The sequence below is a fragment of the Schistocerca cancellata genome, chromosome 3, assembly GCF_023864275.1.
Source record: "Schistocerca cancellata isolate TAMUIC-IGC-003103 chromosome 3, iqSchCanc2.1, whole genome shotgun sequence".
NCBI classification, from domain to species: Eukaryota; Metazoa; Arthropoda; class Insecta; order Orthoptera; family Acrididae; genus Schistocerca; species Schistocerca cancellata.
The window spans coordinates 381513671-381535432 of record NC_064628.1 but is presented as its reverse complement, the minus strand read 5'-3'; the positions used below and the strand labels follow the sequence as shown (position 1 = coordinate 381535432).

The following is a 21762-nucleotide window of genomic DNA, read 5'->3' as shown; positions in this document are numbered from 1 at the left end:
TAGGTGCCAATACAGCCACCTTATTAAGATTTTAGATAATTTCCAACACACAGACAGAGATACTTTCAATGAATGGGTATTTTATAAGGGGCGTTGAATAAGTAATGCAACACTTTTTTTCCCCTGGCCAAATATGGTTGCAAAAATGTGGAATTTGCTGTAGGAAATGGAGTATTCCTGTTTCAGCCCCTGTAGTTTCATGCAGCTCCGATAGGTGACGGAACTATAAGCAGCCTTCAGAAAGGCTGAGGTACGTTCTAGGGAGAGAGCTGCCACTCAGTTTCTTTTGGTAGAAAACCAGAGCATTGAAGATATTCATAGGTGCTTGCAGAAGGTCTACAGAGACCTGGCAGTGAACAAAAGCACAGCAAGTCATTGTGCTAGGAGTCTGTCATCATCACGACAAGGTCACGCACATCTGTCCTATCTCCCATGTGCCAGCTGACCCCACACAGTTATGAATCCTGCAATGTTGCAATGTGTGGACACACTCATTTAAGTAACTGACAGATCACAATCAAAGATCTCACCGCAAATTTAGACATTTCTGTTGATATTGCTGACACACTCGTCCACAAGTTGGGGTACACAAAGGTGTGAGTGAGTCAGCTGGGTTCCTCACACCTAACAGGAGTTCATAATCAGCAACACAGGACCATCTGTGCAGAATAGATTGTGCATTATCACAAGGCTGATTGTCACAGGTAATGAAACAAGGGTTCATCATTTTGAATTGGAAACAAAACAGCAATCAGTGGAGTGGCACCATACCACTTCTCATCTGAAGAAATGGTTTAGAGTTGCAACCTCAGCTGATAAACTCATGGCAACTGTCTTCTGGGACTCTGAAGCAGTTATTCTGTTTTTGATGTCCTCCTTCATGGTGCATCAATCAACTAGGGAGTATACTGTGTTACACTCAGGAAAATGAAGAAACAACAGCAGCATTTTCATTGCCAACAAAAGGCAAACGAACTTCTCCTTCTCCATGACCACACATGGCCTCCCGCAAGTCTGTGCACCTGAGAGAAGCTCACAAAACTTCATTGGGCTGTCCTTCCTGATCCATCCCACAGCCTGGGTCTCACACCTTCCAACTTCCATCTGTTTAACAAAGTAAAGGATCCACTCGGCAGGTGTTGTATGTGGAGGATAGGAAGGTTATTGACGGAGCAAGACATTGGCTCCAATGTCGACCAGTAGAGTGGTACCATGGGGCATACAGACCTCTCCACTATGGTGACATAAGGCTGTTGCCCTGAATAGAGATTATGATAAAAAACAAGGTTTTGTAGCTAAAAGAGTGGGGAATAATATAGTTACTGTAATCCTGAATAAAACCAATCTGCTTTTAGAAAAAAAAAGTGTAGCATTATTTGCTGAACTCCCCTTGTATATGTTTTCAGAATATATTTTAATCCGTAGGGCATTCGCCTGCATACAAGCACGTTTCAAATGGCTCATGTTTCAGTTGTCAAAATTAGCTATTGTAAATTCTAGGTTTTTATGTGCCTGGCTTAATCAGTATACATAAACATGCATTTTTACAGTAGGTAGGCATGAAGCACTTTCAGCTATAGATGCCAGGAAAATGGTTTCCCTTCAGTGTGTCAATAAGTAGTGAATACTATTTTTTGAATCAAAGCCTTTCTGATGGTACTTCCAATACTGACTTTTGGAAATGTGTATTGTTAGTTTAAATGTTAGTAAGCGAGCAAGAGCTGCAGGGTCTTCATGAGTAACTCATAAATGTAGAAAGAGATTTTATTCTTAATGATGAGTGCCTCAGTGGTCTATCCACTTAATCTACAAATTTGTGTACTGTCCATGGATTAACAAATTGCTTGTTAAACATAACATGTTAACATTATACTAAACACATTCAGGTATCAATATAAAAGGAAAGCAGCTGTGTGAATGATATAAAGAAAGTAATGTGCAGCATTTAATGTCAGGTGACAAAAAAAAAAAGAAAGTTTTGTAATGAAATCTGTATCAGGGAGGTCTCCATGAGATAAAAAAACAGAGCCAGTTTACATTACATGCTAGGCATAGCATGAAGAAATTAAATAGGTACTCCATTTAGGGTGCCAAATTAGATTAGTACTATTACATTGGTGTGTTGAGATCAAGGTCCTACACTAATCTGTTTCTAAATTCCTTAAGTACAAAGAAAAGTTAAACATCAACATGCTTTGAAAGGAGACCTATATGTAAATTCAGAGACAGAGATTGGAGAAAAAAAAGGTATATTAAATCTAACATTCAATCCCTTGAAAGTTATTTGAGACAGAGGCACTAACTTTACTTAGCCAAACATGGGAAAAGAATCGGCTGTGGATTACTTTATGGAATCTCCAAGAAATTTTCCTCAGTGATTCATGGAAATCGTGGAAAAAGCTGAACCAGGATGACTGGACAGAGATTTCATATTTGTTCCTAAGTCAAATGTCTCAATCATTGTACAAAATTGACCTGTGGAGGTTAAAAAAAGTATCAGAAAATACTAAGTTTTCCCCTTGTGAGTAGAGCACCTGGCTGCACATCTATTCATCTTCAAGATGAAGAATTAAGGACTACTGAAGCTAAAACCAATCACTAATTACTTGCATTTAGTTATGTATGGTTTACATGAGATAGATGTGAACACTGATACACTTCCTTAAACCAAAAGTAAGTAATATTATTAAGCTGTCTGAAACATGCTACATATGAATACAGCCACAGTCAAGCAAAGACAAGAATTGGGTGGAAATTATACGTATTTGTTCAACAGTGATAATGCTTAATTTCAAGGGGTGAGGGTGGGGGGGTTATTTTATACTGAAGTACTGGAGTCACAACTTATAAGGCAGGTATGGCACTAATGCCACATATTTATCTTGATTTGTAGAAGAAAATAAATGGTCATTCATAAACAAAGTGGCAGACGAAGTCTGCAATTGGGATCTCATAACAACCTACGTTTAACAATACAATAAATTTGTAGTGAACTAGTACAGTGGACAATATGCCATACATTAGCAGAAATTTAAATCCACAACCACGCATGTTAATGAAGCACAATTAAATCAAGGTGTATGCTCATAAACAGCTTTTATGCATTAATTCAAAATACTGACAAGCATTTGCTGCTCCTGTTGTGGACTTCAGAGTGACGTATGGTTTGATGCAGTTCTCCACACTAGTACTAGTCTGCCCTGTGTAAGCACCTACATATCTGCACAGCTACTGCAACCTACACCCATTCGGACATTCTTCTACAATTTTTATCCCCCCCACCCACACACACATACATACACACACCTCCATTATCAAACTGGCCAGTCCTTGATGCCTCAGAATGTGTCCAATCAATGAATCAATCAATCCCTTCTTTTAGTCTAGTTGTGACGTAAGTTTTCTTTATCCCTCATTACATTATTCTCTAGCACCATGTTTCAAATACTTCCATTCTTCCATTATCCTCTAGCTCAACCTGCTAATCATGTTTCACTTCCATACAAGGCTACACTCTAGACACACATCTTCAGGAAAAGACCTCCAAACATATAAATTTACATTTGCTGTTAACTATTTTCTTTTTCAGAAACATTATTATTGCTGATCTGCATTTTATATTCTCTCCATTTCAGCCACTACCCATCGTTTTACCACCCAAATAGTAAAACACATCTACCACCTTTAGTATCTCATTTCTTGGCCTAATTTCTCAAGTATATAAATGGTATTTTATAATGCTGTCCTATATTAACAGCTTTATCACCACCCTCAAATTGTGAACACTTCCACAACACAGTTTGTATGAACCCCCACTAATCCTCAGTATGCTATTTGATTTAGTAGTATTTTCATTTTTCTGCTCCTGCCTGTGCCATCTTCCCATTCCTTTTCTGTTCCTATCCCTTGCTTCTACCCGTATCTTAGTTCCTGCTCCATTTCCTCTGTCCACAATTTGCCTACAGTTTCATCCTTGATTTTCAAATCTTTCCTGACCTTTCCAACATGTGGACTTACTATCGCCCTTTCTTCCACATGATAGCCTTTCCTGATCCACCCCCAAAAAATCACTTTCCTCTTACTATGACCACCAATTTACAACATTCAACACAAGTTCTGCAACCTCCTAGACGCATTCTACAGTACACGAACATAAATATGCATGTATTTAAAATGAAATGCTTTCTAAAAAAAAAGGTCTGGACCAGCATTATGTTCAATCTTTGAGCTCCTCAGAAGCATGTCCTTTGATGACTGGATAAAAAACATGAGTAACTAACTGAGCAAAGAAAATAAATGTGACTGGTGCAAAATACCTCACATTTAGGAAATGGGAAGTGACACAATGGTAAACCCAATCAGTTTGCAGATTCTAAATTGTGCTCTTATTTTGACTGACAAAATGCATCGGCACTTAAATTCAGAAGTAAACGAAGTGTGATTTGAACCTCAATAGTGGCTACATTTTTATTGGGGTAGGGGGCTTTAATGCACATGTTATTAATGTAACATATAGTTCCTTCAGCTTTTTGCCCACCTGCAATGATGATCCTGCCTCGTAACAGACATTAAGAAGAGATCTTTAATACGAGAAACCAAAACCTGATGGTGAACTGCAATAGACTACACTGAAAAAATAAGTGTGTGTTATTAATTTTTGTCAAATACCAGTCACATTGGAGGTCTGTAAAATGAAGTGTAAGAAAACGATACTGTTTGTCCATCTCAATATCAATGTTTATCACAGTAAACATTGAGAGTGGAAGGAAAACAAGGAAGAACTCAAATCCACAGCATATTCACTTTACAGTAATTATTATGAGCAAACAATATTTTTGTAGCCATTACAAAGCGAATCATGCAATAGAAATCTGACGCAGTTATACCAACACCACAACCAGAACCACAACCACCACCATCAGAAGACCAGAAGAAAGAACGTAATCACCTTGTCACCACATCCCTATATTACAACTTTCTGAAGAGACCGAAGGAACATTACATATGTGCAAACTCAGTTTTTAGCAGCTGCATGCAAAAATTGTATCATGCAGCAAGCCAAGAGAGTGAAGCAGTTATTACCCCACCACCATGAGGGCACAACCACCACCGTCATCTCTCCTTCTCACCCACGGAAGTGTCAAGTGATGCATCCAGGCTCTGGTTCTTACCTATAAGGAACATACAACATATTTTACTAGATATGGGTGTCTCCTATAAAACATGAAGAGACATGATTACAGCAGTAGAGGATAAAATAATGATAATGAAATTAAGATAAAAGTTTTCTGGCAGAAGGAAGATAATTGACTATAAAACCATTAATATTTGCAGCACATAAGCACAAATGACTCAGTAACTCAAGTTTCTTTCTCCCTATTTACACAGAAATCTGCTATAAAAAGATGGTTGGATTATAATACAGAGGTCTAGAACAAAGCAATTTTTTTAACTTCAACAATTCCTACACTCAGTTCTGAGCATGTGTAACCTCTGCACTAAACAAGGCTTCTAAAAATTAATGAAAACTTCATAATTATTTGTCTTGGTAAGTTCCATAATGGCTTCATTTCTACTAATTTTAGGTAGGGTAAATCCACATCATTGGAGCCGGTAACCCATGCTATCTCGAATAACTTACTCTACCACTGGTACATTCTCATTCTTTTCTGCCTCCTCTTTCACCTTTTCCCAATTATGTCCCAAAGCTCAAGAAGCTCAACCTTTAATGATGAGATAATAGTGTAGTTACGAAGTGATCATCACTGCAACATTAAGTAAAATCAGTCATTCGCTGTAACTTTGTACAATGAGTGCAATGTAATACCAGGTGGAACACAAAATATATTGATTTAAGATAAGTGGAACTGTCACTGAAAGTGTTATTTTGAAACAATCAGAATAAGACATGACAATAAAAACACTGTTACCTTCAAAACCCTGATTATCATGTATTTCTCTGAGTGGTCCCTGATTTTCTTTCCCTTCTAAAACTGCCAATAGGCACTGATGAATGCATATGTACTGTTGTTCAGTCTGCACCATCCAGACACGCTCCTTTCGCATCTGCCATACGATACCAAATATGTCAACATGATCCGAGACATTAATCTGCTGTAACAGTCGATCAAGAGCAATGAAGGTACCGGAACGTCCAACACCAGCACTGAAACATCAAACAGTAAAACAAAAATTACAACACGTTAATACATCTCATACACTTTGCCCCACCCCCCTTTCTCCCTCACACACACACACACACACACACACACACACACACACACACACACACAAAACTATATTGTAATTTTTATATATCTACAATGACAGACAAGAAAAGAGAAGCAACAAAGAAGGGTAGGAGGAAACTAAATGAAACTTAATGGGTTGAGAGGGTATATGATGTTACTGCAGTAATTACAAAGTCGAGTCAAATTTATAAAGAACTTGGCAATATGAGCCCGTGTATCAGTATGATGCTGTGCACCCTCTAGCCTGGATTCACTCACTGATTTGCTGGGGAAGGGTGTTACATAGGCGGTGTATCCTCTTCCGAGACAATTTGGCCCACAACTGTTGTAACTGGGCCTTGATATCCTGGATACTAGTACTGTAATGGAGCTGACGTTCACGCTGGTCCCTCACACTGTATCGGCGACAGATCTGCGGATTTTGCTGACCAGAGGAGTTTCTCCGCATCACGCAGGAGTCCACAGAGACACACACAACTTGTCACTGAGCATTCTCCTGATGAAAATTGGCACCATGATACCACCAAACGAGAGATGATATATGAGCACACTGGATACCTGAGATGTGCAACTGTGCCATCAGAGTTTCCTCAGTCATGACCAGCCATGATCTGAAGACATATCAAATGGCTTCTCACACCATAACACCATGTGTAACATTGCTGTACTTCTCCAAAACACTGGACGAATGAGACCTCTTCAAAGCTCACTGTCATTGATGATGGTAATCTGGGGCACTGCAGAACTGCACTTTGTTGGTGACCACAATGTGATACCACTCATCAGCAGTCCATCCATCCCAACTGCAGCACCTCTCCAAACACTCTTCAAAGCTCACTGTCATTGATGATGGTAATCTGGGGCACTGCAGAACTGCACTTTGTTGGTGAACACAATGTGATACAACTCATCAGCAGTCCATCCTTCCCAACTGCAGCACCACTCCAAACACAGCCATCTGTGTAGCAGTGTTAACAGCAGCCTACTCATGGGACGGTAACTCCCTAGCCCGGCAGCTGCTGGTCTCCGACTAATCATGTGGGATGACACAAAAAGTTGCTGGGAGTCCATTAGTTGTTCTAGGATGACAGACACTGGTGTGAAGGGATTAAAATGTCCTTACTGCACAGTAGAGCATTCCTCCCTTGTGGTGGTCAGATGATGTTAACCGGAACGTTGACGAGTACGGTTGACCTTAAGTTTCCATGCAGCCCAATATTGGCCACTCACATCTGAATGATTCACAATTATGGATATTGCACGATTCGACCAATTGGCCAAATGGAAACGCACAATGGAAGCCTTTCCAATCTGTCAGGTGCTAATAATGCTACCACACATTACACATGTGGCATCTCTGCAACAGTCACAGTGATCACTCAACATCTCACATTTTTCTGCCACTTACATACTCTATTAGGCCTGGTAACACCACTAAATGTGAACAGTACTAATATGTTCTGGAGGACACTGTCAGACAATTACAAATCTACCAGTGATGCGTATATGTACTAAGTTCACTGACATCTGACTATGACTTCTGAGTGGGGGAGGGGGGGGGGGATTGATTTGGTGAGGAGACCAAACTTCGAGGTCATCGGCCTCACTGTATTAGGGAAGGATGGGGAAGGAAGTCAGCTGTGCCCTTTGAAAGGAACCATCCCGGCATTTTCCTGAAGCAATTTAGGGAAATCACAGAAAACCTAAATCAGGATGGCTGGATGCAGGATTGAACTGTCATCCTCCTGAATGCGAGTCCAGTGTGCTAGCCATTGCACTGCCTCGCTCGGTGTCGTTTGAGTGCATAACTTTTTTCCAGACTTTTAAAAGAAGTGAATAAATTAACTTATTTTGTAACTATGAAATTTATGCATAATCTTTGACTTTTATGTCATCTTTGGCAAGCACACTTCTTTGTACAAGGCATAGTTCTAGTGCAAAAGTTATATTGAAGAGTCATAGGTTATAGCTCACTGAAATAAATATCCAACCAGTTTAAAGTACTTGCATTTAAATACTGTATAACAATTAATTATGAAAAGTATTATTCGATTAGGCCAAGAAAACAGGTAAGTCGAAACAAATGATTGTTCTTGAATAGCTTATACTAATGAACAAAATGCACAGAAGAATTTTAACTTTCATGATCAGATAAGAACAAGTAAGTTGCAATATGTGATTAATTTTTTAAAGTCCAAAGGACTGCATGTAACCCCTTTGTGGTGGTAAACAATAATTCTGGCTGGAGATACTATTACATTTGAATTACCATGTACATTCTCACCAAAGAAATTATTTTTCATGATTTATCCAATGAACGGATTACATATCAGTGTATATAATGGTTTCATGTATATACTGTATTTATTTCAAATGTGTGACTGTTTTGGAGTTAAGTTTCTTATAAAGGAAAAAAAAGAATAATTAAATATATGCGAGAATAGTCCTAGTTCTCACCAGTAAACTTGGCAATTTATTATAGAGAAGACCCCTAAATTTCGTTCTTCTCACAAGAAAGTGAGAAGAGGTCCATCAAAATATTACAGTGTGATGCACATACAACAAACATAGTAACTGACTATACATACCTGCAATGGACAACAATTGGTCTCTGATCAGGGCCAACACGCTCTCTGAAGGCCCTTACAAAACGCACCAGTGTCTGAGGAGGGCTTGGAACACCAAAATCAGGCCATGTTGTGAAATGAAAATGCCTTATTACTCTTGATACATCACCCTGTAATCAAGAGATGAAAATTTAGTGGAAAAATAAATTACTGAGACTGAAGAGGGCATATGACAAGTAGAACAAGTAGAAACACCTCTAGGCCACGAGCTATGATCACATACAGCTGGCGAAAAGTCTTCCAATAAAATAATAACCAAAAGGAATAAGGTGGACTACAAGAAAGGACAGATTGCTACTAGCCTATCAGGGGAGCACTGAATTACAGACAAGCACAATTGGGAGGGGGAGGGGGGGGGGGGCAGCGCGCGTGCAGTGCACAAACACACACACACACACACACACACACACACACACACACAGCGAGAGGGAGGGATAGAGGGAGAGACAGCACACTAAGACCCGATTGCAGCTGCTTCTGAGGTGAGCAGCTATTCAGCTGGTGCAGATGGGCAGATGGTGGGGGTATGGAAGAGGTGTCAGGTGAAGACGAGGACGGATGGCAGGGTGGAGGTGGAGGAAGATGCTAGCATTGCCTGTGGGAACATGATGGGGACTCGATAGGGCTACTAGGTGCAGCATCAGCATTTGTGGATATGATACACTGGGTCTTTCTGTCCTTGCTCAAAACTCTGAATGGTGACTGATTATAAGTTTAATGGCAGGAAATATTCAAACTTTGTCATTGTGATTTGGCCAATCCTTATTCTGCTAGTTGGTCTATTTTTATTTCTACATGTAACCAGCATCTCACATTTGTTTACATTGAAGAGGAAAACTGAGGAATAGATGGCTGAAAGGTGTGGAGGAGTCCACTGAAAAAAGAGATGAGGACTAGACCAGAGTGAACAAAGAAAGATGGTGGGAAAATAAGACTAGATGGGGAGCCTTATATTCCAAACAGACCTAGCATGGGGCTGGAAACTGTTCAAGATGATGATGATGTTGATGATGATAATGATGATGGACTGTGAAGTGGAAACCACAGCTACACCACATTGTCACATTGGATCGGTGGAAGGAACCACTTATCAGCTCCAGATTGCTACTGACAGTACAGTCAGAACAATGACTGTGCATGTTGTTGTTGTTGTTGTTGTTGTCGTGGTCTTCAGTCCTGAGACTGGTTTGATGCAGCTCTCCATGCTACTCTATCCTGTGCAAGCTTCTTCATCTCCCAGTACCTACTGCAACCTACATCCTTCTGAATCTGCTTAGTGTATTCATCCCTTGGTCTCCCTCTACGATTTTTACCCTCCACGCTGCCCTCCAAAACTAAATTGGTGATCCCTTGATGCCTCAGAACATGTCCTACCAACCGATCCTTTCTTTTGGTCAAGTTGTGCCACAAACTTCTATTCTCCCCAATCCTATTCAATACTTCCTCATTAGTTATTTGATCTACCCATCTAATCTTCAGCATTCTTCTGTAGCACCACATTTCGAAAGCTTCTATTCTCTTCTTGTCCAAACAATTTATCGTCCATGTTTCACTTCCATACATAGCTACACTCCATACAAATACTTTCAGAAATGACTTCTTGACATTTAAATCTATACTCGATGTTAACAAATTTCTCTTCTTCAGAAACGCTTTCCTCGCCATTCCCAGTCTACATTTTATATCCTCTCTACTTCGACCATCATCAATTATTCTGCTCCCCAAATAGCAAAACTCCTTTACTACTTTAAGTGTCTCATTTCCTAATCTAATTCCCTCAGCATCACCCAACTTCATTCGGCTACATTCCATTATCCTCGTTTTGCTTTTGTTGATGTTCATCTTATATCCTCCTTTCAAGACGCTATCCATTCCATTCAACTGCTCTTCCAAGTACTTTGCTGTCTCTGACAGAATTACAATGTCATCGGCGAACCTCAAAGTTTTTATTTCTTCTCCATGGATTTTAATACCTACTCTGAATTTTTCTTTTGTTTCCTTTCCTGCTTGCTCAATATACAGATTGAATAACATCGGGGAGAGGCTACAACCCTGTCTTACTCCCTTCCCAACAACTACTTCCCTTTCATGTCCCTCGACTCTTATAACTGCCATCTGGTTTCTGTACAAATTGTAAATAGCCTTTCGCTCCCTGTATTTTACCCCTGCCACCTTCAGAATTTGAAAGAGAGTATTCCAGTCAACATTGTCAAAAGCTTTCTCTAAGTCTACAACTGCTAGAAACGTAGGTTTGCCTTTCCTTAATCTTTCTTCTAAGATAAGTCGTAAGGTCAGTATTGCCTCACGTGTTCCAGTATTTCTACGGAATCCAAACTGACCTTCCCCGAGGTCGGCTTCTACTAGCTTTTCCATTTGTCTGTAAAGAATTCGTGTTAGTATTTTGCAGCAGTGACTTATGAAACTGATAGTTCGGTAATTTCCACATCTGTCGACACCTGCTTTCTTTGGGATTGGAATTATTATATTCTTCTTGAAGTCTGAGGGTATTTCGCCTGTTTCATACATCTTGCTCACCAGATGGTAGAGTTTTGTCAGGACTGGCTCTCCCACGGCCGTCACTAGTTCCAATGGAATGTTGTCTACTCCGGGGGCCTTGTTTTTCGACTCAGGTCTTTCAGTGCTCTGTCAAACTCTTCACACAGTATTGAATCTCCCATTTCATCTTCATCTACATCCTCTTCCATTTCCATAATATTGTCCTCAAGTACATCGCCCTTGTATAGACCCTCTATATACTCCTTCCACCTTTCTGCTTTCCCTTCTTTGCTTAGAACTGGGTTTCCATCTGAGCTCTTGATGTTTATACAAGTGGTTCTCTTATCTCCAAAGGTCTCTTTAATTTTCCTGTAGGCAGTATCTATCTTACCCCTAGTGAGATAAGCTTCTACATCCTTACATTTGTCCTCTATCCATCCCTGCTTAGCCATTTTGCACTTCCTGTCGATCTCATTTCTGAGACGTTTGTATTCCTTTTTGTCTGCTTCATTTACTGCATTTTTATATTTTCTCCTTTCATCAATTAAATTCAATTTTTCTTCTGCTACCCAAGGATTTCTACTACCCCTCGTCTTTTTACCTACTTGATCCTCTGCTGCCTTCACTACTTCATCCCTCAAAGCTACCCATTCTTCTTCTACTGTATTTCTTTCCCCCATTCCTGTCAATTGTTCCCTTATGCTCTCCCTGAAACTCTGTACAACCTCTGGTTCTTTCAGTTTATCCAGGTCCCATCTTCTTAAATTCCCACCTTCTTGCAGTTTTTTCAGTTTTAATCTACAGGTCATAACCAATAGATTGTGGTCAGAGTCCACATCTGCCCCTGGAAATGTCTTACAATTTAAAACCTGGTTCCTAAATCTCTGTCTTACCATTATATAATCTATCTGATACCTTTTAGTATCTCCAGGGTTCTTCCATGTATACAACCTTCTTTCATGATTCTTAAACCAAGTGTTAGCTATGATTAAGTTATGCTCTGTGCAAAATTCTACCAGACGGCTTCCTCTTTCATTTCTGTCCCCCAATCCATATTCACCCACTACGTTTCCTTCTCTCCCTTTTCCTACTCTCGAATTCCAGTCACCCATGACTATTAAATTTTCATCACCCTTCACTATCTGAATAATTTCTTTTATCTCATCATACATTTCTTCAATTTCTTCGTCATCTGCAGAGCTAGTTGGCATATAAACGTGTACTACTGTAGTAGGTGTGGGCTTCGTATCTATCTTGGCCACAATAATGTGTTCACTATGTTGTTTGTAGTAGCTTACCCGCATTCCTATTTTCCTATTCATTATTAAACCTACTCCTGCATTATCCCTATTTGATTTTGTGTTTATAACCCTGTAGTCACCTGACCAGAAGTCTTGTTCCTCCTGTCACCGAACTTCACTAATTCCCACTATATCTAACTTTAACCTATCCATTTCTTTTTTTACATTTTCTAACCTACCTGCCCGATTAAGTGATCTGACATTCCACGCTCCGATCTGTAGAACGCCAGTTTTCTTTCTCCTGATAACGACGTCCACTTGAGTAGTCCCCGCCCGGAGATCCGAATGGGGGACTATTTTACCTCTGGAATATTTTACCGAAGAGGACGCCATCATCATTTAATCATACAGTAAAGCTGCATGCCCTTGGGAAAAATTACGGCCGTAGTTTCCCCTTGCTTTCAGTCGTTCGCAGTACCAGCACAGCAAGGCCATTTTGGTTATTGTTACAAGGCCAGATCAGTCAACCATCCAGACTGTTGCCCTTGCAACTACTGAAAAGGCTGCTGCCCCTCTTCAGGAACCACACGTTTGTCTGGCCTCTCAACAGATACCCCTCCATTGTGGTTGCACCTACGATACGGCTATCTGTATCGCTGAGGCACGCAAGCCTCCCCACCAACGCCAAGGTCCATGGTTCATGGGGGCTTGGAATTGACTGTGCATAGGGAGTTAAAAAGAATGGGGACAATGGTTGAGCAACTCCTCATGAGATATATATTCTTGTAATCTAAGCTAAGTGGTGATTGAGGTGGCGTTAAGAGTGATGCCCCTGACAGTAGATGACTGGAAACGAGTGATTTGGAGTGATGAATCATGCTGTATCCTCTGGTGATCCAATGGAAGAATTCAGGTTTGGCAAACACCTGGAGAATGAAACCTGGCATCATGTGTAGTGCCAATAGTGAAGTACAGATAAAGTAACGTTAAAGTATGGGCCAGTGGCAGCCAGTTATCATGTGGTGATGTGCTAGCAAATATTGTACTAAAATTATGCCATTTTGCTTCAAATCCAAGCCAGAATTCGCACTAAAATTATGCCACTTCTTTTCGAATGTGTGCTGGTATGCAAATAAAATGGATTACAATAAGTTTTATAGAACTATCTCTGCGATAACTAGGAACCTGTGTCGAGTGCCGAAATTATGTTCATCCACACTACAGTCGACTCAGAGAAGGAACACGGCTGTCTGTTTCCAACCGTGCATTCTGTTGCTCACAGTACCAGGTCAGTATTTTCCTTTGAAATTGCAAATAACATATTGTTAAAGTGTAGTGTAAGATGGGTTCTTGAGAAGCAGTTGCAAAAATGGCTCCATGAGGGAGTGGTTACTTGCACTGGCTATTAATTTGTAGGCTTGGAATTGACTGACTCTACCACAATTTTTTTCCTTCAATGTAAAGCAATTAATTACAAAATTTTAAATATATTTAAACAGCTAACTATGCATACATAAAATTAATATATTCAATTTGGTTATGATTACTATCCTTATAAGCCAAGAGGTGACAGATGGCCTTTAAAATGCAAGTGTATGAGAAAATTTAGTATGAAAGTTCTTCCCCCCCTTGATGTTGGGTATTAGTCTTGCAAAGATCCATATTTACACAATTATGATTGGATTTTGTTTGATGGAAGGTGCTGGAGCAAATAACTGCTGTAAGTTGTGAAAACCAACACATAATTACAATGACCGTTAAACTATTTCTGATTTCATTTAAATAAAAAATAACTATATCTTTGTGTAGAACTGACAAAATACCTAAATTATACCTTTATATACAGCTTGTTGTTTAAAAACTTGCTCATCATATTCTCAAAACACTTTTTCTTTTAAGGAACAGAAGACTAGATTTAATACTTGAAAAGAAACAATGTACAGATCAGTTATCAGATGTACCATGTCGGTAATCGAAAACCAATCAGCAATTAGTACACACAGACTTACACGGCACATCATAAACTCAGTCACACTCCAATCAGGATAATGACTGTCATTCAGAATCTGGACAGAGATGTCTCCATAGTAGACTGGCATCGTGTCATATGGCCAATAATGGTCACACTTTTCCCTCCCCTTCTCAATGCAACGAGTCAGCATAACTATTGCCCGTGAATTACTCTCCCAACACATACGCCAGAAATCATCACGTGTGGAATGCAATGGTCCTTGTGTTACCAAGAATTCTCTTGGTGAATTATGACCCTGAGGAAAGAAAATAAACAAATATAATTATTTCCTCATAAACAGTGAAAAATGAAATGCACATTTTAAAGAAAAAGAAAACAAAAATCAATTTCTTGTTGTTGTACTTACAGGCACATAGTTGGCATTTATGTAATCAGAACCTTCTTCATCATCCACAGGTTGCAGTTTAAAACGAGAATGATCATAAGGCAAGATATTGGTGAAGCGATTCTTCGGGCGATTGCATGGCAAGTCAGCTGCACTGCATGGCTGGTCACGGCCAATGTGTTTAAGTTCCTCAAACTCTTCAGAGAATCGGAAATCAGAATCAGCAGACATGATGCGATAGTGTTCTGCAAAGTTTTCCAGTCTGATAGGTCTGCTGATGAGAGACAAATAGAAGATCTGAAGTAGTTGTGAAAAGGTACATTTTGATCAATTATTTTTCACAAACACAGATTCCTATAATCTTAAGACAGTGAGTTGTTTTTCTCAGTGCCTACAAAAAGTTATTCATGGACACAGTTCCTATGCATCATATCTGTATTTCTGTTATTCAAGTTTTTTGTTTCCATAATTATTTTCTCAGAGTTCTCATAATTTCCAAGAATGATAGCATTAAAACCTCATTCTGCAGACTACACATAAACACAACACATTATGATCTAAGAGGTAAGAATATGTCATAGCTATCCAACCATAAATTTATAGACAATCTTTAATAATTTCAGAAATTTTGAATGTCTGAAGCCACATGAAAAGTGTAAGATTACTGTTCTTTGATTTCTAAAAACTAACTAATATTTTCAACAAATTCATTAATAAAGCACTTCAACAGCTGGAACGGAATCTAACTAAAATACAAGGAGTGACACAAGAACAACAACAAATCCTTTCCTTCAGGCTGTGAAGCAATAGTGACTGGCATCCTTCTAAGTTCCTCTACTACATTCCGCCTTACATCAGTTAACCATGGAAGTGTCAGAATGGACAGAGTGTTTTGTTTTCAAGAATGCTGTTTTGCACTTTCAGCAACTACAAGTATTACTGTGATTATTTCAACCTGGATTTTCAATTGTTCAGTATTACAAGTAATGATATATGGTGTTACAAGTATGACCATGCAATAATTGAGCCAGTGGGAGATTAGCAACAGTGCACTACAAATGTTTCCCTAGTTACCATGTTAGCAAACATTACTACCTTCAAGTACTAAATAACAATGCGGGGCATTGCAGAATAGAAATAGCATGTATTGTGGCAAACAAAGGGTTGATCCTCCAACGAAACAATGCACTCAGTTACACAGCAATCAATATAAGGCACTTTCTTGCTAAAAACAGAATGTCAGTGGTCTTGCAATCATCCTACACACTGCTATTAGCTTCCTATGATTTTTTCTGTTCCCTGCACTGAAAATACAAATCACTAACATGTATAAGACCATTAAAAATGAGTACTTGAACTTAACTGATACTTCCATATATTAGGGTGTGCTGAAAAGTAATGCCTTCGAATTTTTAATGTGAAAACTCTTTAAAACTTTTAAAATAAAGTAAACCTTATTAACATTCAACATACTTATTCTTCATGTCCACATATTTATACCTCAACAGTCACCCTGGTGATGAACACATTTCTTCCAACGAGAGAACAGTTTGTTGATACTGTCATTGTAGAATGTTTGATGTTGCCGATGGAGGTACATCACCTCTGCGTGCACTGCTTCATAACTATCAAAGTGAAGTCCTCAAAGGTGTTCTTTAAGTTTTGAAAACATTAAAGTTGGATGGGGACAAGCTGTGGCTGTAAGGAGGATGATCAATGACAATGAAACCTAAGGCATTGGTCTGTTGCAGAGCTCATATGCTGACTGGCATTGCCTTGCTGAAGGAGAGTTAGCTCCATGTGTGGAGGCACATTTTCTGCAGTTATAGACTCAACTACAGCACACTATTTCTCACACACTGACATAGTTACATTACACACCACCATGTTACATAGGATAATTCAGAGCCCTCTAGCGGCAGAGGGTTGCAGCTAGTTTTAGCTAAGCGAGAAAGTTGACCGAGTACTATGCACAATATGTAACACCTCAACTGATATTGAGAACAGAATAAATAATTTGAAAGCATTACTTTTCAGCATGAACTCATATGTCAGGTGCCTTGAAACAGTGTGTAGTAGACACATTTTGTAGAACTACACATCTACTGCCTCTCCACCCACATGAAAGAAATTCTAGTTACTTTTGAATGCCCTCTCATATGCTACTCATTCCTAGAGCTTGTCTTTAATGCTTCCAAACTGCATCCAAGAGCTATTCCATAAGGTTTACACATTTAAAAATGATTTAACATGCTTATAGTTAATACGAGCTTGCTCTTTCTATTTCATTCTTTGGTTTCTGGTGCCCAGAACTTTACACATGCCCAACATACATTACTGTGCACACAATGCATTTGTATAAACACAATGTTTCATGTGTTCTACATCTTTGACACTATCTACCTGTGCCCCCCACAGGACATGAAGAACATATTGGAAGGTTCAGAGTCAGAGGGTAGCAATAGAGAAAGAGTTTGTGAAAGTTTTTGTTTTTGGATGTGCACAGCAGAGGCATTAGACAAGAGAGACCTTGTGTCTCAACTATGATGGCATGACAGGCATATTAATCTCTGATACAAGGTACTAGGGTGCATGTGTACTGAATAGCTGATGAAGTAGATATAGCATAGAGTAGTGACACAAATCATCTCACTGCAAACAGTCAACTGGGCATGTGAAGCACTAACAAGGTCCAGTAGACAGATGTTGCAGATGTAGTGCACACAAGCACTCACAGTTAGTTCTAATCATATAGTGTTGTCAGTACTTGTGCAGCAATGGACTACACTGTAATAGTGGCGGTTCAGCAGAAAGAGCAATTGAACAAGTTTACATTTCACATCCTGTGGAAATGTGTTCCAAAACTAGGACGTAGTGGCAATTGGAACTCTTCTTGCAGATAGCAACATTATTTTCTGTTCAGATGACATGTTTGTCTAATGTTATACCCAACTTCTTCATAGTTTTTCATAAGGTACTGGAACACCGTTAGGAAGAATAGGGGTTAATGGCTTAGAATAAAGCACAAAGCATAGTACGAGAGAAGCGAAACTTACATGCTCCATCAACAATAGCATTTAAACAGCACACACTTAAGAGAATGAAACTTAAACCATTTTTTATATTGTTTTGTTTGTAGTTAATAGTGTAGACATAAACAATATAGGAAATATTTTTAAAAAATGGTATACTGGCTGTATCTGTATGAATTAAAACTACTTAGTTACCTTGTTTCAATTATACTGTCAGGTATAGACAAGTTATCATTTCCTCTGCTTTCTGCAGTTTTTCGCTTTGATCTTTTCTGACGACGAAGTGTCCACACTGTTATTGCAAGCAGTAACAATAATATTAAAGGCACAACAGTTCCCACAACAACTGGTGTGTTATCTTGATCTGGAATTTTTAACAAAACAAAAAGAAAATTTAACACAACTTCTCTTTCAGTGGTACCTTATAAATTAAGGCTTAACAAAATTGTTTCAGAAAACGTCAGAAAAGCTCAGTAACATTATTTGGCTATTTTTATTAATACACAGAATCTTTTTTATGTTATGAAACTAATGCCTTCTTATAAGGCTTCAGATTGTAATGTAGTGAATACAAAAACAATGCTAACTTATAACAAACATTCTAATATAAAACTTGCTGCCTCAATAACTACACTAAAATAACTCAATAACTCAATAACTACACTAAAATTATTATGCTATACCTGTCTGTATTGGAAATGAATAGTAAGTATCAGTAAATTTGTCCACATCAGTGAAGGCACGAATCTTCACTTTATACGTGGATCCAGACTTCAATGCACCATTGCAATAGCCCAACTTTCGCATATCACAGCTCTCTGTTCCAATAGTGAAATCTTCAACAGTAGAGTTCTTGAAGGGGTTGTACGGATCTAGAACCTTCAACAAATACCCACTTATTAGTTTACCACTATCACTCTTAACAGGACAAAAAACAACACAAGTTCACACAACACATTATAATTTTAAATGGCCTACAAATAAAGCCACACTCGCACAGAGATATTTGTCACATTTAACTTCATTTATGCACATAACTCACGTTTCTTGTTTATTAACTATAGCCAGCAAGATTATAAGTATTTAACCTGACACAACAATCATGTTTCTTTCTGACTAATATAATACGAAAATCTCCGCCTGAACAGGCCACGAAGGCCCAACGGTACCGATACACATACATATCAATATATAATACAATATATCAAACAAAAATTCTTATTGGGTCCAGAGTTTGTATTTTCCAAAGGAAAAACACACCAATGTGAACTTTGCTGGAAATCAAAACTGGGTAACTTTGTGAAGCACCAGGGTGTAAGACAAGTGTTGTTTACCTTAGAAGGCATTTTGGCAAAAGCCTCAGATGTTAGGAGTTGTGCCTGTCTGCCACTCAATATCTCCTCTATGTGCTGCGATCTATCCCTTTCATAATAGTGTCTGGATGTAGATCTAGAATTATGTCTTTTGTAAGCAATGCTCCAAAACATACATACACCAAAGAGGGGGGAGGGGGAGGGGGAGAGAGAGAGAGAGAGAGAGAGAGAGAGAGAGAGAGAGAGAGAGAGAGAGAGAGAGATATTTTGGGCAGGGCAGGGGGTGGGGGTGTGTTACTGCATGTTCAGACTGAATGAGTCCATGGTGTGTATCTGGAATTTTACATTTAAGGGACAGAACTGTGATAAAAATATGTTCATTTATTTCAACAATTTTGCAGAACTTTGTTTCATCCTTAAAATAAAAACACACAAAAAAAATTCTGATATAATTACAGAAGCCCCCCAATAGCCTAGAAGATTGGTTAACTATATCAGTTATTTTTTTCAGAAAACAGTGTTCATAATGCAACTAGTTCAATAGTAAGCTCAAGCATTAAATATAAGGTGTACTTTAAGAAATTGTCAAATGGTTAATTAACTCACTACTATAACCGGACTGCAGATGCTGAGGACATTTAATGGCACTAACTACTGTTTGCCACACTCTGCTTTATGTGTTACTGGTTGATTTACAAGACACTTAAGTAAGTAGGTGCATTAACTGTGTGACAATGTACGCATTTGAAGAGAACACACAAAAGTGAAGTTTTTTTTGCAAAATTGTGGAAAGTTTTCAACTTGCATAACCCACGAACTACATCAGTAAGGTTAAGTGCTATTAATGAGTAGTGTCACAATTTTGTTTATGAAAATACACGGCCTACACAACATTATGTGAAGAGTTAGTGCAGTTTGAAAGACTGCTGATGAGATAGACATCACTATAAGATTGTCGCTTGAAATTTTAACTGAAAAATTTATAACAAGTTGCAACAATGCAAATATCATTGACCGAGCCCAATGAAAATTGGACAGTAAATGCTTGGTTATGTGTAAGAGACACTTATAACTGTGGACAAAATAATCCTCAATCGTGTATCCCAACAATATACTTGTGCAGGGGGCCATTCCTCATCTGTCGTTTTCTGGAAAAAAAATATCACACACAATTTGCATTTTAAGTATCCTACTGACTTGGCACCAGAAGCCATTTTGCCTGTCTCCTAAACTCAAAATCTCATCAAATTAATGTTGCTTCTTAAGCACAGAAGAGATCTGAAAACTTTTAATCTTTAAAAGAAGGGCATTACATGGAACATTCCAACTGTGTACGATGCACAATGACTGGTATCTAAACAACTAAAAGAATTATTCCGGAAGGAACAGCACCTGAAATGACATTGTGCAACAAAGAAATGTTTATATCATAATACAAAAACTTACATTAGCAGCTGTTGTAAAAATACTGCCAGTATCTACTTTGTTAGGTCTTATTCATCACTCTTTATTCAAGCTGTCACTAGATTAATCAATTTTTCTTATTTCAAATTACTGTTGTGATATAACTATGATGTGTAAAATGCTGCATGTGTGGAACATTGGTCCGATGTACAACTAAATATTTTTTCTTGCCACTGGTACTGCCCCTATGCTACCTGTTTGCAATGACAGAAGTCAGTTGCTTTATAAGCTACTGGAAGGAATGCTCACTGACTGGAAAGGAAACATCATAATATTAACAGGTCTTGGCATTATAAACGAATATCTACTTTTCCTTTCTTGTTCAAATATTGTATTGCAATAATGTGACACGCTCTACTTTAACTTTCTGAATGTTCACTGTATCAATTAAGAAAAAATAGGGAAAAAAAGCGACTTATAGAAGTTATGTTCATAACTAGAATTATGAATCCCTTTAGCACATAAGCTACACTAGTAAACGGATTTACCTGATATGGAGGCCAAACACTGTACGCTTGAACGTCTCTCCAGCTGGGCATCTCCAACCCCGAAGCATTTTTACTGTCATCTTCAGCTACAATAATTGTGTAAGATGTGATCTGAAAGAAAGGAAGATAATATAGATGCTAGAGAAATGGAAATATCAATCCAAACATATAATTATTATACCAACACTTTGCAAGAAATGAGCAAGCTGACATTCAACAATAATCATAAAATATTGAAATAAAACTGTTACGTATTAATTGGTGGCACTTATTCCCATCAATGGTGACAAATACTAGCTTACAGAATGAATGGATCATCACTTAATAACCAAAATGCTTTTCAAATTCCATGTGATTTCCCCCTTAACCTGTCCTATTTCCAGCCTGGTCCTATAGATAACACAATTTCATACACCCATTTCCCGCTCTTTTGGTAAATTAAGTAATCTGCAGTTCTGAATGTTCACATTACTTCTATAGCTGTGTCTGTGTC

The 21762-nt window shown here is 38.5% G+C and overlaps 1 protein-coding gene across 3 annotated transcripts in view; it reads right to left on the bottom strand.

The window, feature by feature from the left end:
• Positions 1 to 21762, bottom strand: part of LOC126175085 (tyrosine-protein phosphatase 10D) — a 337665-nt gene that overhangs the window by 17996 nt on the left and 297907 nt on the right. The window contains exons 22-29 of one of the 3 annotated variants that reach the window (XM_049921622.1): positions 21270 to 21380; positions 18688 to 18883; positions 18200 to 18368; positions 14994 to 15246; positions 14625 to 14882; positions 8840 to 8988; positions 5931 to 6166; positions 5083 to 5171 (exon numbers count right to left, since the gene is read on the bottom strand). In XM_049921622.1, the coding sequence (XP_049777579.1) occupies positions 5113 to 5171; positions 5931 to 6166; positions 8840 to 8988; positions 14625 to 14882; positions 14994 to 15246; positions 18200 to 18368; positions 18688 to 18883; positions 21270 to 21380 (1431 nt within the window). In that variant the 3' untranslated portion in view covers positions 5083 to 5112. The remainder of the gene's footprint in view (positions 1 to 5082; positions 5172 to 5930; positions 6167 to 8839; positions 8989 to 14624; positions 14883 to 14993; positions 15247 to 18199; positions 18369 to 18687; positions 18884 to 21269; positions 21381 to 21762) is intronic. The other 2 variants (XM_049921623.1, XM_049921624.1) reach the window with 2 other exon arrangements.